Here is a 24,190-nt window from a genome sequence, read left to right on the forward strand (position 1 = left end):
GTCAGCTGTTTGTGTACTAGCTAACAGCTGAGGGTAAAAAGTAAAATAAGGGCTGTTTTCAGAACCCGTGGGGGGTTTTTTTGACGACTTTATCTTCACGTCTCCTGGCCTGTGGAAGTATGACTTTCCCGCTTCGAGGCAACTCCTACTCACGCAGTCAAACTACTACTTAAACGGTATCGCTACAAAAACAAATTCCTACACCCTAATTCCTTTCCCTCTTTTGCCTAATGATATTCTGCACTACGCCGCATCCCACACGCCTCCCAACTCCTCCATCCGCGCTGCTGCTCGTGCAAACAAACTCCGCGTGTCTCCCACTCCCCCCAGCCCGGGGAGGTTCCGCAGCCGCCGGTGCCGCGGCGCTGGGTGCGAAGCCCTCACGGGTTCTCGGTGCTAAGAACCGCCTGGGCAGCGCTGCCGCGGCGCACGCGCGGGCGGGCGGCCGCCATGTCGTGAGCGGAAGCCGGCGCGGGCCGGGGAGGGAGGGCGCAGCGCGGCCCCGCCCGGCGGCGGGGAGGGCGCGGGGGAGGGACGGGCGCACCGCGGCGGCAGCAGCAATCGCCGTAGGAGCCGCCGCCGGAGCCAGCCGGGCTGTCCCGAGCGCTCGCCGCCTGCCTCGCCGCCCCCGCCGGGGAGCGGGAACGCGGAGCGCGGAGGCTGCGGGAGCCGGGCGGGGAAGATGCCCCTGGCGCAGCTGCCGGACCCGTGGCAGAAGATGGCTGTGGAGAGCACGGCCGAGAGCAGCACCGAGGTACGGGGGGGGGGGGGTTGCTGTGGGGAAAGTTGTGAGGAGGAGACGGGACCGGCGCTCCCGCCGCCGCCGCCGCTGCCGCTCAGGGCACGGGCAGAGTTTCCTCCCCGCGGGTTTCGGGGCCGGTGCTGGGGAGCAGCGGCCCGGTGGGGGCACCGGGCGGGCGGCGGGGGGCGAGCGCCGGCTCCTGCGCGCCGCTTCCTCCGCGGGGCACTGACTCACGGCCGGCACCGGCCGGGGCTCGGGGCGTGTTTCCCGGGACCGGGCTGCTCCCGGCGCGCTCCCTCCCCTTCCGCCCCCTTTCCCGGGAGGGAGTTAACCTGCCTCCGCGGCGGCCGCCGGCCCGGGCGCTTTTGTTCCAGTGCGGTGTCTGATTACTGTCACGGCGAGTTTCCCTTCCCGGGGCGGCTCCGCCGGCGCGGCCCGCGGTGGGCAGGAGGGCCGGGCCTGCCCCCCGCCGTGTGCCCGGTGCCCCCCCGCCGTGTGCCCGGTGCCCCCCGCCGTGTGCCCGGTGCCCCCCGCCGCGGCGCCGCTCTCCCTGCGGCGGCCAGGGGCCGTGCCCGCCCGGTGCCGCTGCCCCTTTATCTCGGCAGGATGGGGTTTGCCGGCAATTTCGCAAGCGTTTGGGAAACCGCAGGGACGTTTCGCACGGGTGAAGCTTTGTGCTGGGCGGCGTTGCTGGGAACATCCCCGAGGTGCCGCGCAGTGTGGGTTTCCCGCTGTCTGTAGCGGGGCGTTCGCGTGGTGCGCCTGCCCTTGTTAGGCAGGACGCGTGTCAGTTTTCCTAGGCTGGGATAATGAGAGCGGCTGGAAATTAAAAGTCGCCTGCGTCCGAGGCTATAGAAGGCTTCAGTTATGTTAATTTTTCCCCTACTACTGTGTTGGTGTGGATCTGTGTAAACACTGCACCTACACAGTCAGTCGTGCTTGCTCCGTGAGTTCCTAGTAGCCCACAATGCGTCTGCTAGTTTGCGACCAGACTCCTGTCTGGAAAGAAAAAGCTTCTTCTGACAGTGCAGCTTCTACCTGAATCGGCTCCAGCTGATACGCAGCCAGGCTGCTTCAAGTGATGCTGATCTTGAACGGTGTGGACTCAGGCCAGCTCACAATAATTAGTCGCAAGGTTAGGACTTGTTCCTTAGTGAGAAAGAGAGACCAGTGCAGAGTTTCTGCAGTATCGGTATTTGTCCTTTTGATGTTTGTCTTGTCATCCTTCTGTTTAAAGGGACTTATCTCTGGGGATCAGAAGAACCTGCAGTTCAGATCTGACAGGCAGATATATTTTTCAAATTCTTGCCAGTTACTCTAGTTACTTTTAAATTCTTGCTAGTTATTCACTGATTTCTGAAGTGGTAATCTTGGATGATTGTTTTTAAATGGGGAGTAACTGCAATAGTACTGTGATGCTTGAGGGTGAGGCAGAAGGTGTTATGAGAGATCACTTAAACTAATCACTTAGAGAAAAGATCTTAACTGTTGCTTTAGTCTTCCGTGCTCACTGCATGCAGTTTGTGTAACTTCAGGAACAGTATGTGTGCTGGATAGGTAGCAAAATAGAGTACATTATTTGAAATGTGTCTACGTGCATGATTATACTTTGTAACTTACTTTAGTGTATTTGAGACATGACTTCTTTTTAAACTTCTTTCATAAACCTCTTGAAACAAGTGTATTTTGCCTGTTGCTAAAAAAAATAGTTAAACACATTAACATGCATCTACAGTAGTGTATCACCAAAGAATTTCTAGGACTACTGACAAAACATGAAACAGCAATGAGCTGACAGGTTTGCACTCTAAGGCCCTAGTCTAGAATAAACACTCAGTTCTTGAAAAGACCAGACTGCACCTGTAAAAGCTTCTCAGATGACACTCAAGCGGAAAAAGTTAGACTTAGAAAGGTTGCTTATCTGAAATGAGTCTTCAGGAAAAGAAGTTTCAATAAAAATAGATAAGTTGAAGTCAAATATATAAACAAACTACCGAAATACATCACTTAGATTTTTGATTTGCATGAATTGTGTTTATGTGTAGCATAGCCATATCCTAATTACAGACCCTATGCTGCAAGAATGTCCTTGAGCAAAAATATTTCTTACATTCACTTGGAAACTCGTGATTTCAGTTACAGTTTTGTACTAATAAGGTCTTTAGCTGTAACACTGAGTAAAGAGTTTCCGCTAACGTCTCAGATTTGCTGACACAGTTCTTGTAAGACTGTATTATCCACATAGAATTACAATTATCGAGCTTTAAAACTCAACTCAGACATTTTCCTTGTCTTAACAACTAACTCATGGAGGTTTTAATTGGATTATTTTTTTATTTATTTCCCAGGACAGTCCTGTATTTATAGTGGTACCACCAAGGAGGTGATCTTCTGTGACGTGTGAGCAAATTTAGGAGGAGGACTGGAATACCTTTAAATTGCTTTACTTTGGAAGTGTAGTTAACCACAAACAGCTGCTGTAACTTAGGTGTGCAGGACAGCAGATCCATAGAACGTCATCTTTCTTAAGAAATAATGCAAATAATTTTCTTTTAGATAAAATTATGGCTTTATAGTTTTCAGAGATCATTTGCAGGACATCTGTTTCTAAAGGTATAAATAAGTCAGTGATCCACATAGCATCTCTGACAGCTTTTTCAATGTGTGAAGTTGTTACACTGTTTTTAAAATATTTTGGCTATGTAATGTGTGGTTTCGGGTTTAAAACTTCCTGTTTTAAATCACAGCACCTTTAAAGCTGTGGAATGATGCTGTCTCTTATAGACTCAGGGTCTACTCAAGATTCGTAACAAGCTTAGGGGTTTTCTTTCATGGTGAGAATATGTCTGTTAGTTCAAGTCATTTGCTTTGGAGCAATTTAAGTATTGATGATTTGAGTTTGTATTTGAATGCCTGATAAGTAGCCTGATCCTTTGATCTGTATGTACTCCCAGCTATGCATATTAATGTCAGCTGGAATAGAATGAATACAGTTATGGCAGCCAAATTTTGGACACCAGTATGTAGAAAGAGCTGGTCATCATAAGGAGATGCCATTTGCTAGACTTTCTTGGAAGCATTTGTGACAGCTATCTTTAGGAGTTTTAATTTGGGTGCTCTAAATTGGCTGTGGAGAAAGTTCATTTTTTTCCACTGCTCTTGACAGGATTTGTGGTCACCTGTTTAGGTGTCTGAATAGATGGTATGAATCTCCCTTCACAAATTTCCTGTTTTATATTCTGTATCCACAGTTATTCGAGCTTTGTGTGAGATGAGGCAGCAGCGTATAATAGTCATACTGATGCTTTAAAGAAACTGATATAATTTAAATTTTGCTTTGTAATTTCATTTTGATGTCAGTGTGACATTCTCTATGTCAATATATACCTCTGGCCTGGAATCTGAAATTCGTCTGATGTTTTGCCACCTGTAGCCATGAGCCTGCGGCTGCCATTGTCTCTTCACATTCTGTACTGGTCGGTGTAATCAGTGCTGTACTTGTGTTCCACAGGAACAAAGGCTATATTTACATTTGGTATAGCCTGCACAGGTAAATAATCCAAAGCCAAAGTGGATCACCTGAATGGACTGGTCTCTGTGGATTTTGAAGACTATTAGTTGTCTCTCCATTATAGGCAGAATTATCTGCAGCACTTGGCTATCACCTCTCCTACATACCTGCTGTCAGTCCAGTGTATTCTGAAGTCTGTTTCTCACTGATTTATAGGGTGACATTTTCTAACACGGGGTTAAAAATGGGAATTGGAAATTTAATTCTCATCTAAGTAATATACACTATTCTACGAACTGCTGTGATAGAAAACAGATGTTACATATATGTAAATACTTCTGAGAAAAATATCATCTGCATGAAAAGTGTTTGGGGATGTGTGTGGGTTTTCTTCAGCTTTTTCGTATCCTTATTGGTACCCTTTTACCTGCTCTGTGTTTTGATTAACACAATCCTACTCCATGACATAGTACTGATGTCCTGTAGCCAGCTGGGTGGGGTAGGAGCAGGCAGATACTTTGCTCTGTTGAGTTCAGTACCTTCATGCACTGTTGTGTGCATTCTGCAGCTCTTGGTTTCCTCGTGATGGTGTTTGGTTTGACTTTTGCTTGTTCTCTTAGTTTTCTTATGACATCAGCAGTTCTTATCTTGTTATTGTTTTGTTTGTTGTAGCACAGGCAATATTTCTTGTCCCGGCTGGGGCATCCAACACAAAGTAGATGTAAGCAGACTGAAGTTTAAGGGCTTGTCTGTTGTGTTTGAATTGATTGTGATCTGTCACATTAACTGGAGTTGTTTGTCATTTGAAATGCTTGACTTAGAGTCACAATGATACATAGACTGAGGTGGGTGTTTAATTATTTCTTCACATCAAAAATATTAGCTTTGTGTTGACTGATCTTGGCAGTTGGCAGATCTACCAGCTTTGAGAACTCATTCAAGAAACTGGTTTGGGGTTGTGTTTTTTCCGTGGTGTTTGGTTGGGGATGGTGTTTTGGTTTTGGTTTTTGGTTTTGTTTTTCCCCAAATACAATAGCCATATTCCAATAAGGAAACTTCTAAGTAGTTTTTCAGGCAAGAATAAAATCTTGTAATTATTTTTTTCAGTCTTGTTGGCTTTCAAACGGGGAATAATTTAATCAGCAAAACCAGGTAAGTTAGAATCTCTTCAGGGAATTTTTAAGTTTAGACAAACTACTACACTTGGTGTTCTATATGCTTGCATACGTGATACTGTGCTACTTATTCTTTCCTTATTCCCTGAAATAAGATTAAATGCCTCACCCAAATAGAGAGGAGAAAAAATCCTGTGTAACAGATGGGAAAATGAGGCTCAACAGCTTAGTGACCCCACCTAGCATCATTCATGGAGTATCTTCTAGAACTGGGAGATGAACTCTGATTTCCAAGACCTACTCCAGTGACTCGACCACAAAGTTACTGAGAGCTGATTCTTATCAGTAAGAGTTACCATATGTTGTCTTTGATGCAAGGAACCCCCTGTGGTATGCTTGATGCTCCACTTAACTCTTTTCAGAGGAAATGTGTTGCCATTTTTTTTTAATTATTAATTAATACATTTTTTGAGTGGAGCCATTCAATTGTATATAAATGAGTCTGTATCTTATAAATACATTATTATTGTCTAGGTCTTTTTCCTGACACAGTTTCTACAGTTCCATTAAATTAAAATAAATGTTAAAAGAAAATTCAAATCATTTAGTTTCAAGCAATTATATATTGAATCATGCTTAGGTATATCCAGAATATGTGAAGAAATGGTATTTTATTGTGATATTAAATGTCAAACAATACATAGCTTTGAAAAATAAATACATTTTTTCCTGCAGACTCAAAAGTAGTGGTTTCAGGATGTAAGAGGCCATGATGAATATTGTTTGTATTATTTCTTACATAACATATTTGCCGAAATTAGTTTCTACTAGAACTTAGACTTATATGTGAAACAATGCTTTTAACTTAACAGGGAGTCTTTCTCCTCCACTCTTCCTGCAGTTGACTTTTGTTATATAGAAAACTCGGAAGTCCGGAATTTTAGGAAATAATGAAGTTGTTCCATAGCTTATTCTCTCTTCTTAGCAGGATGTATTAAATTAATAAATGATAAAATAAACGTGAAAGAGTAATGCTTTAGTTGACTTCGGTATTAAATTTCAACCTTTGTAATCTATTCTGCAGAGAGGTTCTGAGAAACCAACTCCTGTCTAAAACCTGCGTCTGCCACATGAGGAATTGTGGCACAGCCTGGCGGTGCCCGTTGGCTGCCCCAGCTTGCAGAGGAAGGACCTGGCACATCCTCCCCTCTGTGTACCCCCATCCCTTTGGCAGGAGCCCAGGGCTTTCAGTGGGCCTGGGACTGCAGGAGGCAGGGAAGGTGAGAGGTGCACCTGCCTTCTCGTGCAAATACAGCCTTGGTAATAGGTGTGTGTACACTCCGTGCTGGAGTCACTCTTAAGATAATGCGTGTGAGCAGAGAAGGAATTCTTTTGGTTTTTTATGTGCAGCAATGGTTGGATATATTGAAGTGAGTGATTTCTACATGTATATTTCTTCCTCTTTGGAGCAGATGAACAGAGAATAGGTGATGTGTGTTTTTTTGGTTTTGTTTTACTAAGGTTGATGAATTGACATGTTAAGTGTAATAATTTACCACCTATCCACTCGCTTGTACAGGTAGGAAACTAAGTGAGACTTTCACTTCCTTGTCTTTTTTTTTTTTTCCTCTTTTCCTGAACACATGTGATTTGGAGCTGGTTTTAGGTAAGGAAGTGGTTGGCTAGGACAAAGATTTTATGATAGTATATGTCCAGCATCTTGGGTAAGTCGTGGCACTTGTGTGAATTAAGGGTGAGTTAATTCAGAGAGTTAAACTCACTGGGAGCTGCAAACTTTTTTAGGTTTCTTTTTCTGACCTGACTTGGCACAGTGCTGGACAAGTACCAGTGCCAAGGAAAGCATTGCAGTGCAGGAGAGGGAACTGCTTTTCTGTATTGTTAAACTATACTCTTGAGTCATATTAGATGATAAGAAGGTGGTAAAGTAGATAGGATTTACGAAATCACATAGTTAAAGTTGCCCAAGTATCCTGACTTAAGGAAGTTTGTACCTAAATGATCTGCATGCTAATGGCTTTTATCTGAGGTTGATTGTCTATGGAGAGGCAAGTTTCAACATCCTGGTTTTTCTTTTAATACTCAGCAAAGGAAGAAGTCAGTCACCTTAGTCAATAAAGTTCAGAATAAATTATATGGACATCATAGAACCTGAAGTAACAAAGTTTTATGTAAAAGAAATACCTGCAGTAATTTGATGTTTCATAGCATCAAAGACTCATTTTTTTAGGTGTTTGATTCTTAAAAAAAAATTGTGTTTTTAATGTTTGCATGTACTATTTCTAACAGTATATGCAAAATGTATTGAATATATGCTATGAGAACAGCTAAAGGAGTCTAAGATGATAGCTGACTTCTGCTATTTACATCTAGTCAATTTTAATCAGGTCAGGATTTAGGTAAGTGCTTTGGATCTGTGTGGCTTCACAGCTCAGGAGTTAGGGCACAAGTCATTAATTCAGATCCTATTAAAGCCTTATATTTTATTTAAGCACTGGAATAGATTGTGAAAACTCCTGAAGATTTAAGAAGGGCTTAGACATAAACATCTTGTGAGCAACATTATAGAAATAGCTGATCATGCCTTGGTGCATAGAGTGGATGACCTCTTAAGGCTTTCTCAGTCTATTTTCAACTATCTTTTTGCAGACCTACAAATTTTTTCTCAGGGTAGCTCATTGCTGCTTAGAATAGCAAGTTTGAGAGTGTACAGTTTGAAAGGTTTTTACAGAATGTAGTTCCACACAGTGCCTTGTGTTGTGAACAGCAAGTTTGTTAAGAATGTTTCAGTGGGAATACTGCAGCTTTGAAACAAGCCAGAAGCATTGTTATAGCTTTACTCTGTTCAAGGACCTCACGGCTCTTGAGCTTTGTTTGTCGGTTGAGAGTCCCTTGAAAACACCAGAGAGTAAGTGCTCAGATCTGTATATGCCCAGTGTTTAATGACTAAGTAGTAAATAATACTGGAAGTTTGTGTATTTAAATCTTATAACCATGCTTAGAAGTTGTTGGGTAAGTCTGGAAGTTTTGGTGGCTGAAAACTAGGAGTTACCTGAGAGTAACTTCATCGCCTGTGTTACTCATGTTGAAACTTCTAGTAACAATTTTTCCATGGTCTGATTCGGAAGTCTTGTGTGGGGTTTTTTTCCTTATTTGCACACTCAAAGCGTTATCGTGCACTAATAGGCAGTTATAATTCTTGATGTATCCAATTGTTAAGCCTGAGAATATAACACTTTTAAAATTATGTCTTAATTTGGTTTTATGGCTCTGCTAAAGGGCACCAATTACAAGGAAAAGTAAATAGTTACATAGTATACTGAACTCTGTTACTAGTATAAGGACTGGTTACTAATTTATATGCTCAAGACCAATATGTGTAATTAGGTAATGTTGAGTTTAATAGCTGATTAATTATTCCAAAAGCCAAAACTGGTATCATTTTCATAAGGGGTTTTAAAATAGCTGACAAATACAGTTGGGTAAAAAAGTTAAAATTTTTGGCAGAAAGAGTACTTAAACATCCCATAATAGTCAAGGAGAGGCATTTTTTTGTGGAAAAAGATAGTTGGTGGTGTCTAATATCAAAGAAAGTTTGGGGACAAACATGTCCTTCAAGAAAAAAATTGCTTTTAGACTGTAGAAAAGAACATAAAGTTTAGCAAGGTAAGTCCAAATTAGTGGAACTTCGATTTGCGAACAGAATGTAAGAATGGAGATACTAAACTGAATCTAAAAACTTCAAGTGGATACTATCTATAATATTATTGATGAAAATAATGGTAAAATAGGGAAAGTTAGTACTATGGGAAACATAATTATTTGCCTACTTAATATTTCAATTAATACGGTTTAGATACCTGTAAAAAACCACTATGTAATTGGAATTATTATTATTAAATAGAGATATCCTGTCCCAGATTGATAAGTTCAGACTATATTTGTGATTCTAGATGTTGCATTTTATATGCAAGATTACTCATATGGGTCCAGTACTAATCTGAAGGATAGATGGGAAAAGCATTAGGTTTATTATGCAGGTGCCCAAGATAGTATAGTTTTGCAGGACTTTTGAGATGAATTGCATCTCTTGCAGTAAATGTTGTAATTTTTTTTTATAATTATGTATCCAAGTGACATTATGACTTGCAGATCAATATATAGCTGTAGTGTGTAAAGTGCAGGATATTCACTGCTTCACAGGATGTGGTGAATTGATTGTGGGTGGGATGTGGGCTACATTTTTTGATGTACTTCTTTCTTAAGAAGGATTTGGTACAGTTGTGTTTTCTGAGTACCAATACCTTAACATATGCCCCTACTTCCTACCTCATGGTCCCTGCAGTGCAGGTTTTTATGGGAGCACATTACCGGTCAAGAAGTGAAACAATATGAATCTCAAAAAGCTTTCTTTAAAATGTCTTTCTGCCGGGAAAATTGAGTACTTGATTATATCCTAAGAGTTCTGTGGGTTTAAACCTGTAATTTTTGATTGCTAGAAATATTGATGGTTGACTTTCACATCAGAGGTTCTGTCAATTCGTATGGGGGACATTCACGTACCAGCTGCCTGATGCAGATTCCCTGATGTTTGTCTGCTTTCTGCCTGGTTAGGGAACCTGTAGGGTCTGTTTGTGTTCCTGTCCACATGCACTTAAGAAAACTGTTGGAACCCAACTGTGTTTTAAGTATTGACTTCTACTAATTTAGTGAGATCTAGCAACAGGTTTAAAAGCTTTGGGGAGCCAAATTTGTAGCTAACTTAACATGAAAAATGTTTCTGGAAAACAGACTAGGAAGTGGAATTGGAGTGGATTGGAAGAGCATTTCATAGGTTGCCTTTCTAAGGGATGTGCACCCTCCTTTCATTGGCATAAATTCATTTTCTGTGGACCTTTTCTGTTATTTTTCTTATACTTGTGCTGTCATCTGAAATATGTTTTACTTTTGGAACCAGGGTACTGGAAGTAGCCAGATCTTTGATGCATTCTTGCTTAGTGTCCTGCTATTGGAGGAGTGCAGCTGAAAAGTAATCAGGATCTAGAGTCTCTGTCTTTTGAATTAGACTAATCTGAGAATGTGAAAGATATATCCAGCCCTCTCTTATTCTGGATTCATCAGACTGTTATATCTGCTTCCAATCTGTTATGTCATCGAGACATGCCCTTGGTTGTAGTTAAATACTAGAGGGAGTCTACGCCCAGCAAAACGAAATGTGTTTCATTTGCTCACCTCTTAAGCATGCTGCTGACCTCCTCACTGCACAGTGGTTTAAATATCTCTGATGGGAACCTTTTGGCTTTGCATTTTAACTCATAAGAAAGACAGTATGCTTTGTAGACTTTCTGAATACACAGCTGCTTTCCATTTAATGGTATCATATACTGGCAAACCATGAATCATATATACATATTCTTCTTTACATGGCTCTGGCTGCTCTGAGAAAAACTGGTTCTACCATCCAGTGATTCCCTTAGCATAATCATTGCTTGGGTAGACCTATTTAAAAAGATCTTGCTAATCCAGTGATCTGGCTCAGACATGACTGCATGGCACACATGCTGATTTCTTGAGTTTGTTCCTGGTTCCAATGAGTGTGTTTCGAATGCATTGCTTGAATTCAACTGAAAAGTTACTGAAAGCAGTGCAGGGTTAAACAGGAAATGAGATTGTGCAAAGCCGTTCATTTTGCAGAAGTTTGCTGTGGTTTTTCTGGTTGACTGTTGAAAAAGTCAGTGAGGTTGAAAATTAGAGCCTTTTTAAAAACAGAGGTTGATCTCGCCTTTTTGTCTTTGAAGGGATTGTCTCAAGTTTCTGATATGGGTTTCACTTTCAGCTAGTTTCAGTTCTCTTAAAATAGTACACGTGAAAGCTTAAAGCTTACTGTGTGGTAAATTCTTACTTAACCTGTAGTTATTGTATGTTATTATTCAGCAGAATGATTGTTGTAGCAGGAATCACTATTTCTAAAAATTTGCCTGTGCAGTCAGTTTAGAGCACATGGTTTTGATACACAAATTACCCTATTTTAGGCCCCAAAGTTTAGCCATCAGTAGTTGTTAGAACATTATAGACTCCTTCTTTCCAGCTGAAGTCAATTGTCTTATTTGTTCTACTGGGTTTCTTCTCAGTTTTTTTTTTCTGATTGACAAGATACTTGGGAAACTTTCTTGTAACATGAACAGACTGTAGAGATGTGTAGCTAAAATACAAATGATAATTTAAATATGTGACATAGATTTGAGAAGAGGGAAAGTATGGGACTTGTAGCCTTGATGATAATGATAAATGTACAGACAATATGCTTCCCTGTTAAAAACATTATTTAAGCACTCATTTCTGTTACTTAGCTAAACTGGTACTTTTCTGATCATCTATTTGATAATGTCAACTTTTTATTTATCTTAAGGAAAGATAGTACAATATTCACTGTCTGTACATGAGTAAAAGATGCTATAGCAAGGTGAATGTGGGCTTTTTGGAGCATCATCTTATGAAATGACCCTGAGCTGTACAACTAGAAGGTTGTACTGACTGCCCTTAACTGAGGCAGCTTTTAAAGCTTATATTCATTGCTATACTAACCTGTGAAACTGGTTTCTTGTCCTCTGTCATGGAAGGATGACTTCTAGAGTAGACTGGAGTCGTGCCAGAACTCTCTAGTATCTTCTCAAAACCAGGAAAGATTAGAAAATAGCACTGCTACCATGTGTCAGATCTCTGCACTGGAAAGACAGTCAGAAGACCAATCATCTTCCTCTCCCCAGCCCCTAAACAAAACAAACAAAAAAACAACAGCAAAAAAAGCTAAAGAAACACCACCCTAAAGACCCCTCAATGCATCTGTGTCGTATTTAAGAAATCCTTCATTCTTTTAATTTAGCTTTATCCAGCTACATCTTCTAGCAAAAAAAAAATGCTCAGGAGAAAACCTGTTAGAGAGCAGGTAATCCTCTTGTGGCACACCCAGTGTGCTTGCAATATCTGAAAATTAGAATTCATAAGTGGTTAGTATTTAATCTGTCACATATAAAAGACTCTCCTCCAGCCATATGTGAGCTAGAAGACTACATTAATCAGAAGTCATTACAGAGGAATGCTAGGAAGATTCCAAACAAGAAGTCTGAAAAACTTAGCAGTGGGAAGGAAGGTGTAGAATGAAGCAAAGATCTCTGAATTTCCGAGCAACTTTCTAATATCTAGAAAATATCTATCTATACGTGTATGTAACTCTTAAGTGAATTAAGTTTTGTAAAAATAGATTAATTAGACTTTGTGTTCTCTAATGCACAAATAAACTTAAATTCTGCCTCCAGTGGTAATGGAAAAGGTAACCATTTGTAACAGTTTTTCATTTGTTTCTAAAGTCATACTGAATTGCTGTTAAACTTTTGGAGCAAACTAAGACTTAATGTCCCAGGTGATACCCCATACCATAACTTATGAAATAGTCCCTTTTGCTTACATCTTGTTAATACTCATGTTTATTGTGTAAGCAAAGTCATTCGAAGTCTTTCAGGGAAAAATACCTCTGAGAGATTCTCCAAGTATAGTATCACTGTCAAGAAAAAGAAAGCACTTGTTGACTCACAAGGTATTTAAGACTTTTTAAAACTTTATGGCTAAATTTCAAATTCAAGAACCTATTTCTGTATGCCTTGTTAGAATGGTCCTTAGGAAAGTACAGAAAACAGTAAATGCTGGCTAATAAAGCTAGCATTGCATTCATTATTTTTCTAAGGCTATACTATAGTTATAAATTTTCTTGAAGGTAAAGACTGATTTGCTAAGGTCACGCTATTAGAAAGAACCTGTTTATTTTTTGTTGTGGCTTTTTACTGTTCAGTCTTCATCAGGTTTAACTGGTTTGCAGAAGTTGTAGTAATGGAAAGTAATGTCCGGCTATGTAGTAGCGAGGCTTCAAATGCTAGGTTGTTTTATATATTTCTTCCTGTGACTTCATCCAGTTTGATTATTCATAAGGATAAAGGGAAGAATGGTATTGTATGCCAGCAATGTGCAGTTTTTCATGTTTACTTTCAATTACCTCTTTTTAGACAATATTAAGAAGAAAGCACTTGATCCTGTACAGCAGCATGCTGTGATAGCACATCTGCAATATATTTATTTCTGTACTTGTATTCAGCATTTCTTGTAACTTGCTATGTCTTGTTTTTTACAGAATGGACAGCAAATTGTGGATGAACCTATGGGAGAAGATGATATCAACCCACAAACTGTGAGTAAAACGTGTTTGTAGTAAAGATAGGTAGCACACTATTGGGTCACGCTGACATCACTTAATTTACAGGCAGTTTGCCACTAATGTTTTGTTGTTTAGGTTTACTGGACATGGAGTGCAATCTAGGATCCTCATATTTTTGAGAGAGGTTCTTTCTCTCTGACTCTTGTCTGGTTTGGTATCCTACTGTTTGTTCTAAAAGCTCATACCTCATATTCCTTTCTACCTTCAGCTTGCAATAGTCTTTCAGGGGAAGGTCAAGGGTGAGGAAGAACTGTGAAAGTGTAGTTTCCATTGCATTTGTTACTGAGAGGCATCAGTTGAAAGAATTCTTAACCTAACCTTCTTGAAAACAGAGACTGCTACTAAAGAGAAGATCAATGAACCTTCCTGACTGTGATAATTTTTTTAAGTGCATTATCTCCTTGTCAAACTTGCAGTTTACAAAATTTCATAATGTGAAGATCCCACTGAGTTCAGTTTTCTTGTTGCGATGACTGTGACTTTTGTTAAACATGAAGTTTGCCTGTAGTTCTGTGTTAGAGAGTACTAGCTGACTTAAATCTGGTGATAAATGGCCTCACCAATAAAACACCGTTTTTGGAGCTCCATGTTTGGTTGGAGTTCAGGTTTGTATGCTGGTATTGCATCTTGGTTCCTCCTCATAGCATCAAGGCACTGCTGTCTTTAACAAAAGGTGAAGAAACAAGGCAAGTGCTGACATGACTGAAGTAGTGCAGTGTTAAAGAGTGAGAAAGGAACAGTATTTGTGTGTTTAGAAGGCAACACTAGGAGAAGATCATTTGTTCTAATACAGCGTAGACTGCAGCCCTGGAAAAGACAATGGTGAGGCAGGCTGTGCACCTGCAGCCCACTGGAGGATTACAGTGGAGAAGATATCCACACTTGCAGGCTGTGTAGGACTCCACACTGGAGCAGGGGGATGTGCCCTGAAGGAAGCTACAACCTGTGGAGAGCCCACTCTGGAGGAGGCTACTGGCAGGAACTGCAGCCTGTGGAGAGGAGCAGGTTTTCTGGAAGGAAGTGCAGCCTGTGGGGGACCCATGCTGGAGCAGTCCATTCCTGAAGAGCTGGACTCCATGGAAAAGGACCCATGCTGGAGCAGTGCTTGAACAATTGTAGCTCATCAGAAGGACCCATGCTGGAGCAGGGGAAAGCTGAGGGAGAAGCAGCACAGTGTTACAAACCGACAGCAATTCCCATTCCACCTGCTCTAGAGGCAGAAGGGAGGAGAATAAAGGAGCAAAGTTCAGCCTGAAAAGAAGGTGGAAAGGTCTTTTCAGGGTTTTTCTTTGTTTCTCACTATCCTACTCTAATTAGCAATGAATTAAATAAATTTTACTGAAGTTGGGACTGTTTTGCCCATGATAGTGATTGGTGAGTGATGTCCCTGTTCTTATCTCGATTCATGAGCTTTTCTTCACCTTATTTTTTCCACATGTCTTGTTGAGGAGGGGAAGTGAGAGAGTGGCTAGCTGGGTGTCTGGCAGCCAGCCAAGGTTAACCCCTCACAGCTATGAAACTTCTCTCTCAATATATGATAACTGCAGTATTACTTACAAGTGTTTTCCTGTATTGCCTTCAGACATTTCCAAACTGCTAATTCTTTTGGTGATCATCTGATTTTAACACAGCATGACCAGCACAAAATTAAAATATTTCTCTAATACTCTTTCTGTCATGCTTGAGCTACATGGTTAAGATTGTTTTAGCTTTTTAATGCGTCAGACCAGTATTTTAAGAACATATTTTGTGTTTATTTCTAGGCTGTGCTGAGTAAAAGATTGCCAATAATGGTATAAAATAATCTAACGTCTTTTAAACAAGAAATTACTCCAACTGCTCAGTCACCTATAGCTGGAAGATAACCTGTGCTGTCAGTCAGCTGATAAAATACTATTTCAGCTGGGCTGTGATATTCTGTGAGTGCTTTGTATCTGTTCTGGCGCAACATAAAAGCTTAATTTTAAAATACCACTGAAACTCATTTAAGTTCTTCTGTTTAACTTTGCACTGAAATGAACTTGGAGCACTTACAAGGTTGCTGACAATTTATGAAATTTCTCAACTGTAAATGAGGGCAGGCCTAGGGTGTATTAGCATATCAGGTAAGAGGACAAAATATTTTGGTGGGTGTGTAAAGGATGCAAGCTCAGAACAGAGAGTTGCCATAGTCCTGTTGAGATAGAAGAGGTGAAATCTGCATCCTTTTGCTGTGCAAACCAGATAAGAAATTTAAATAAATATTAAAGCCTAACACAGTTCTAACTACATAGGTACACTCTCTAGTATTCTGTTTATCAGAAGATAAATTTTGTTTCATTACAGCCCTATTCTTTTGGTCAAAAGTGGAGTTAATTGACATGACAGCCTGAGTTGCATAGGTTTGATTCAGATTTGTGGTTTGTTTTAAGAAAACCAGGAGCTGTAACAATATCTGTTTCTCAGGAATCCAAGATGCTGTATGATTCAAAGTCCTTCTCTTAGAAGGAGTATCATTCAGTAGTCTGGTTTTATTACAGCAAGTATACTGGTTATGTCTGATTTTATAGCTTGTCAACATTTTTTATCTAATATATCTCATAAATGATCTGTGACCAGCAGGAAATAAGTGTAAGAACAGCTGGCTGAAGCTTGAGCTAATGTGAAAGCTTAAGTGAACATTACTGAAATAGAGGAAGCTATTTAAAGCCTTCTATTTGCTACCTTTCTCACTCTTGTGCTGCCTGCCATTGCTTTCTGTATCTCTGTGTCCATAGAGATTGAGTGAATTAACTGAGCAAATCAATTGTTTTGAGCTGTTACAGTCATGCTGCGTGCTTTATTACTAGTTAAAGCTAACCAGAAACTGCAGCTAGTCCAGCAAGTAGCTTCTTATTTCGCATGTATGTGAAGAGCATATCGTGTGTGTGCTGTTCTTTGTTCTTTATCTGAATTCAATTTAGCTGACAGGACACTTGGTACAACCTGTGTATTACCCTTGCACTCTCTTAGCTTAAGCATAATTATCAAGCATACAAAAAAATATTAGGTTCCAAGAATTTGTGAAAAGTTTTTTTTTCAACAAGGCTTTGTCAGTTGTAGAAAAGCTCAGGTGTATTTGTTTTTGGTAACCTGCAGGGACTAAAGATTACTTTTTTACAGTACAGGCAGGAGTAGAACCTATTCAGACTCAAACTTGCAGTGAACCTCTCTTCAATGGAGGTAGTAGGGTAATATTATTACACTTAACTTGTTGTATGCTTTGGTAAAACTTTAAACAAAACCCCACTATTAAATAAGCAGAATTATAGCATATGTAGAATTAACTAGAACTAAATCATAATGCAGCATATTAAAATATTCTGATCTGGGTGATTAAAAAACTAAGTCTCAGTAGCTGTCATCTTCTTACTAAAAATATATAACTAAGGTAACAGTGACTCTAATTAGTGGGTAGTCAAAAGGTAGTGTAAGAAAGGCTTGCAAAGAGAAGTCAGTAGTTAAAAAGGTCTTTTTCATTTATTGTTCTATAGTAAAATTTAAATAAAACATCTATTTGCAGTCAAGAGAGATGAAAATTAAGACCTTTGTCTTGCCAATCAGTATTTTAATAGAAGAGTTTATAAGGTAAGTGTGATCTCAGAAAAGGCTTCAAGATACATTGGAAGAATAATCTGAAGCATGTGACAATATAGTTTCTTTGCTGAAGTACTGAATTTGATCAGTCAGTTGTATGTAGTAATAATGTTGAGATTCTGTATTTTACGTGCACAAATACTGTACAATTTACTGTGAGTCTATAAAACACTGGTCAGTGGGGGGGAGAGAAGGGATGTTAAAATAAGAGGAGGGAGATTGTTCACCAATTACAGCCATGGGCAAAACAGGCACCATCACTCAAGCAGTAATATCAAACCAGAGTAATCTGGGGTAATCTCATTTATTGTATCACCATCCATTAAAATAAGGAAAGATAAAAATGTTATAATGAAGTAATTCAGAAAAAAAGCATAATCAAATTGACAAATTTTTAAACTTGAAAACATCTGACAGAGGCTTTAACTCATGTTTAGTTTCACCTCAGTTTTAAATACTACAGCATTGTACTAGTAAGAACTCTTAGTTTCAGAAACTTTGCTTGCATTTTGGCAAGTTGAAGCACTGCTTCAGGACTGCTCTGAACTTCTGTTGGCTATTCCTGTTTGGATGCTCAGTAGCAATTTCCAGTTTTAAGAATAGTCATGTGTGTTAACAATTACTGTATTTCTGATGATTGTTTTTGATCATCGTTACTCTTGCTGATATAACCTTTACATTTCAATTTTCTGGGCATGTTTTGTCAATTTTTTGATGTAAATTCTTGGCTTCGTGGTAGAGGCTCTAAGACGTAGCTAGAATTTCTTAAACACTAGGGAAATGTTTGGATTCACAAATGTTCATAGCCCACTAAGTTCTGGATGTCTCATTTTTACAGACTGATACTTAATTTTATCTGAAACAGCTGCTTGTGTAGCTTATCAGTAGTAAAACAGTGACAACTTAATATTTTTGCAGTTTTACTGAAAGATGAGGTATACAGTTGAGTTATCCTTTCATATTGCTTAACCATTCTTGAATGTTGAATTATTGCCTGTTTAATGGAAATCAGACCAAGGAAGCTTTTGTTACAGCATAGTAATGCAATTGTTTGAAACAATAATATTACATAACTCAGTATAACATCATATTCCCTGTTATGAAGTAAATTGTAATTTCTGTTGAAGCCAGCTGATAACCTGGCCATCTAATGAGAGTGTCCACTGTGTAATGGAGTGAAGGAAACAGTCTGGTTTACAAATACTAATCTTGGACTTCAAGGTGTTCCATAATTCTTACATTCCTTTTAGTGTATTTTACTAAATATACTTAAATATATATGCATGACTATTTAATTCTATTTTACAATCAAATAACTTGATTCTTGAACAAATAAGTTTCCCCAGCAAACCATTTGTAAAACTTAAGTCCAGTTATTCCCTTCTCAATGCCCAGATTTTGCTTTGTAAAAATCTTGCCTCTAAGAATGGACTCAGAGGTCCTTGTGCAAGAAGTTACAGCATCTTTGTAAACAGTGCAGGGCATTAGGTCTGAGATGTTAACTCTTAGATATCAAACCCATATAAAGAAAGCAAGCCCTGGCATACTTTTTTCCCCCAAGATGTCATCAGGTGTTGAGGAATGGCTACAGCAAAACTTTCATTGATGTATTCTTATGGATTTTGAGTGGCTTATTTTGCAGTCATTGTCTTAGGTGCAGGGTTCTTTCTGGAACTTGCTCAGAAAATTGAATAATTTGAGAGTAAGCAACATTCAAAGTCAAGCTGCTTAGTTGTTACGTGGAGAGAAAACAGATGGTAGCCCTGCAAAGCCTGTAAACTAACAGATGGAAGCTGCCACACCCCCTGATTAATAGAATATTGCTGCTTTGGCTATACAAACATTTATTATGAAGAAAAGTATATTATTCAGCTTCTGAAAACTCAAAAAATTAGCTCTCTCTTCCTCCACTGTTGACCTTCATGAAACAAGGGCTTTTCATTCCTTATGTGTACTCCTTCTTTGCTTTTTTCCAGATAATTGAAAGCAATCTGTCTAACAGCATAAAGACTTACTTTGCATTATTACACTTCTCAAACTGAGGGTGTAGGAAATTATCAGTCTGCCTAATGGACTCGACCTAGATTAAATGTCTCAACATTTTCTGGTTATGTGTAGAAGTGAGCATCACACCATTGTGTGCACATTTTATTCAATAAAACCCATATATTCCCACGTGTTCTGTACTGCTTTGAGAGTTCCTCTGGCATGTTTCAGTTTTCTTGCTCTCTGTAGTATCTGCGAGCCTCATTCTCTTGAATATCTAGATGGCAAGTCTGATGACATTTTGTCTTAATTTTTGTAAACTCAGGGCAAATTTAAATGAGGGAAAGATGAGAGATGAAGTCACTTTTATATTTCTGTAGTGGAGGAGAAGGAAATGCATTGTGCTAGTGGAGTTCAGCAATTCACAGAACTGTCACAGACAGGCATAGCAAATTCCTTTTGTTTTGGAGACAGTTGTTTCGTGATAAACATATATCATACAAATCCTTATCAAAGACTTCAAGGTAAAGGGAGCAACTCGCTGGAGCAATTTGTCCTTGTTATCACAGACTTCCCTGTTGGGGACTGCTGCCCTCTAACCTGTCTCCTTCTTACACGAAGGAATATTTCAAAGGGCAAACTCTCTTCTGAGAGGTTCTCAAAATGAGTTGTGTAGCATATATCTTAATGTTTCTGGTTGGCTGGTGGTGCTCTTTGGGAACCGTGCAGGCTGTATTCTCCCAGAACACAAGAAATTTCTTCCACCTGCCGCAGACCCATGTCAGTTATAGCAGAGCTATTGTTGTGAGGTAACCCCGCTGACCCCTGAGCACTGTGCTTTGTGCTGCACTGGGAGGTCACATAAAAGGTTTGGGAGGGCAGTGGTTCAGTAATTGTACAAATGTTGTGGTTGAAATGCCTGATTCCTGTCACCCTTTGCACATACAGCGTGTCTGCAGCAGAGTACACTCGTACCCTTACAGCAGAAAGATAAGAAAATGGTCGTTTACCTACAGTATCTTTTCATCTTTAAGGAACATTGTAGTTAGAATAGCTCTTGCCACTTACTCTCCATTTCTGCTTTTAGCTGTCCTTGCTACCACAGAGTTTAATTTAGTGATTTGAAGATTCCTGTTCACTCTGCTTTTAGTGTATCTGTTCTTAGACAAGGTAGGGCAGAGAGTTTGAATGGTCTTCCATTTATTTATGTAAATTTATTTTACATCTTCAAAGTGTAAACAACTATATTGCTGTTAAACTGCAATTCTTGAGATATTTCAGTTTGGAATGGGGAAGTAGCTGGAAGCTTAAAACAACTGAAGAGAGGAAAGCTTCAGGTAATTTTCTGTACTATTTATGAAATAATTGAAATCCTTGCATTGCAGGAAGCTCCTTCTGCTTGAGAAGCTCTGTTTATCCCAATACAAATATTAAATAATTCTTCATTCTGTGTTAGTGCCGTTGTAGTAGAGACTGCTTCTTCCAAAAAGGCTGTAACACAGTGGACTGTGCAAAGTACATTGTCAGTGGGGACTTTTGAGCCCTCACTTGAGTCACAAAGTCCTCCTTTGTGCACTAGCAGTTCCTGAATGCCTGTGTAATCTATAATAATAATTGTGTATATTCAGTACACAGCATTTAAAAGATTGTCCCTGCAGATGGAACATGAAAAAAGACCCAGAGGAGTACAAGAGAACATAAAAAGGGAACAATTTTGCTTGTGGGATCCTGATAAAGCCAGGGTCTCTATTTCATCGCTCCAGGTTTAAAGGAAAAGATAGAAACCAATAGTGTAGACAGCCAGGATGTGGTATAGAGATAGAAGCAATGTGTTGTGTCACTTAAATAAATTACTGGCTTTGTCTTCTGAAGAGGAATTGAAATATAACAAAAAATGCAGTAGTCCAGGTATTTGTTAGAACCCAATCAAGGGAAGCAGTTTGGAGTGTGGATTTGTTTTAGTGTCTTGTGAAGCAGGAGTACAGTATTTTACTGCATGTTTCCATTGGTACAGTCACTACATGGAGTCACCTGGATCTGTTTATAGCTGTGTATGTGTATATGCCTTTGACTAAAGGTTGTTACTTGCCTTTGTTTATTACTTGAAAAAGTCTCCACTAATGGAGCATGTACTGTGCAATTCAGTGGTTTTAATAAATATCAAAAAAGATAAAGATATTGTCAATATTCAGAAAAATAACTTCCATACTAAATACATAGAAAGATCAGATTAAAAATTTCATCTCTAGCTGTTTGAAGTAATTAGATTGAATTCTAATTCTTAAAAGCATTTGAGATTTTTTTAAAAACATTGAAAGAAAGCCTAGGTATCTTTTGTTACTCTAAGAAGTTTTTCACCCTCTACACAGCACTATAATATTGGTACATAAGTCAGACATTTGAGATGGGCAATCCAATTCAAATATTTTTGTAGTCTGCCTTGGCCTATAACATCTGTGTAGCATTTTCCATGTGCAGGATTTCAAAGGGCTAGGCACAAGGTCATTTTGGTCCTCTAACTAAACTCTAGTAAATAAAAACAGTCTTTAAGCATTCTCTGCGTTGAAGTCTAAAATGTAGTGATAGACATTAAAATATTTTGTAAAGTTAAAAATCATAAAAATACGATTATCACAGATAGGACTTAAAATACTTGTTTTTCTGCTTAACTAGTGAAATGTTGCACAGTAGTGTGATTTCTGAAATAGATGTTGATCTCTTTTGGTTTTTTCTGGGAACCAGGAATCAGTAACATCTGCAACTGCACGTTGCTATCAGGCAATCTGCTTAACTTTCCTGTCCTGATCTCTACAAGCATCGGGAACATGAGTACTACTGCTGCTCAGTTTTTCTTTGCCACATGTGTGTGCATGTGGAATCAACAGCTTTTCTTTTTTTTTGTTTTTTTTTGACCTTTTTTTCGCCCCTTCTCTCTCTTCCCACCCCCCCCTCCTCCCCCGACTGTGTCTGACTTGCCTGACAGGAAATTTTCTAATTGCCGGAACAGCTGGTCACAGCAAAAACACCAGGGTTGGTCTTCCCTGCTAGACTTGTGATCGCTCAGTCAGAAAATCTAAACATCATGGTTTCTTAGTCATGTTTAAGTTTCTGGCTCTACGTGGTCGTTCTATTCGGGTGAGCTGAGTTTCTTATTTAAGAGAATGAGGGGGGAAAAAGGGAAAGTTTTGCTTTAATTAAACTTCTAATTTGGGAGCAATTTTAGTCTTTCCCTACTTAGGGATGGGTGTTGTTTGGTTACAAAGCCTTTTGTATTTTCTTTAAAACAAAAAAAAGTCTGTGGTATGCTCATCTTTTGTAGAAGTTTGTAAGGTCCCTGCTGATAATTTAGCCTTATTGGGAAGTTGTTACCTGTATGTAAATAATGTATAGGTTTATATTTCGGGGGCAGAGGGGAGTGAAGTATGAATTTAGCTGTGTTTCCTCACTGAGAGTCAAATTTTATTAAAAATTTCTGTATTTTTAATAATTAGTGGTTATTTTAATAGTTGCATATTGTCATGCATTACTTTAAACTGTAAAATATGGCTGTGTGGGGTGACAGTTAAAATAACTCAGGCTTATTAATATCTTAAATTTAGTTCTGAAATAGTATTAATAACAGTGACACTGTTGCTTGCATAACAGTTAGTGTTATGGTTATTTCAACTTTTAAGTGTTAATTTAGTCACAGCAAATGTTGAATTTGTATAATTTGTCTTGTTGGGCATATATTTAAACATCAAAAAGTTTGTTTTAAGTTGAGAAAAATTACTAGTGGAATACTGTATCATCCCAGGCACTGTTTCAGAACTATTTAACAATACATGTAAACATTCAACATGACAGAACATTTTATCGTTGAAAGTCAAATCACTTTTCGTCTTTCTCCTCCTGTAAGTCTGCAAATACTTTGCAATGAGATGGGGGGGAAAATACAGTCCTCATGATCTTCTTGTGTAATGTCTTAACATTTTAAGAGAAGGTCTATTAACTTGTAAAAGGGATGGTAATTTAATACTCATTAGTCTGTCTACTGATTTAAACTTTACAATGTCTGTTAGAAAATTAAATTGAATTTTCTTGCCATAACTGAAATGCTAGAACAAGACGTGTATGTAAAAGAAAAAAAAAGAAGTCTGCATTATAATCAAGTTTTTTTAATGTAAACCTTATAAATATTTATCAACTCATAGTCCTGAATCATAGTTCTTTTCCACAGGCAACATAAAAGGTATTCTTCAGAAATCTGATCAAAAAATAACATTGTTTTATCTTCTTACAGCAGCTCGATTATGTTGTTTTTAACATTGTATTGATTTTAAAAGGTTACATAGTGCAGACCAAACTTAGGGTTTTCAGCCCATATAAATTTCAGAATATATTTTGGATATTATTTCATTAAAACAGGATTTCATAGAATAAAGCTGAATATGCTCCTGAATTATTTTTCCTTTTAAATAATTTCTTTTTGTTTAACTTTGAATTAGTCTTTTAATTGCAATGGTCTGAAATGTTAGTGCTTACAAAGTAGGAACAAAACTTTTATCAAGAGTTACTGGGAAATGGAAGTTCCACCCAATGAGTATTTTTTTCCAGTGCTGACAAGCGCACTTCAGTTCATGAGAAGTTTGTGGTGCTTGATCAAAAGAGAACTGCATTGCAGAACTGCTTTTGGTGACCAACATGGAACTTCTGAAATGCTTACAGGAATTTCTCAGCTTACCTGCTAAACAACCTACTACTTGGAGTTCCTTTGGGAAGGAAGGAGTAGTGTCCTACTTCTGTCCTGACCTTTATATTTTCATTCTGAGGAAAGAAGGCATCTCTAGAATTACCTTCCCAGTCTGGTGAGCTGTGTTTATCCAGAGGGCCTCACCTGTCCTTGGGCTTGTTGCTCTGGAACAGGACTCATTCTCCAAACTCCTATCTTGCTTCAT

General features: G+C 39.0%; 1 protein-coding gene across 2 annotated transcripts in view; it reads left to right on the forward strand.

Moving 5' to 3' along the window:
• Positions 1-590: 590 nt before the first annotated feature.
• Positions 591-24,190, forward strand: part of RPS6KA3 (ribosomal protein S6 kinase A3) — a 76,486-nt gene continuing 52,886 nt past the window's right edge. Inside the window, exons 1-2 of one of the 2 annotated variants that reach the window (XM_027637563.1) lie at positions 591-754; positions 13,569-13,625. In XM_027637563.1, coding sequence (XP_027493364.1) covers positions 683-754; positions 13,569-13,625 — 129 coding nt within the window. In that variant the 5' untranslated portion in view covers positions 591-682. Of the gene's footprint in view, positions 755-13,568; positions 13,626-22,289; positions 22,389-24,190 lie in introns of those variants that run through there. The other variant, XM_027637569.1, reaches the window with a different exon arrangement.

Source organism: Corapipo altera, unplaced genomic scaffold (assembly GCF_003945725.1).
Source record: "Corapipo altera isolate COAL_440 unplaced genomic scaffold, ASM394572v1 0, whole genome shotgun sequence".
NCBI classification, from domain to species: Eukaryota; Metazoa; Chordata; class Aves; order Passeriformes; family Pipridae; genus Corapipo; species Corapipo altera.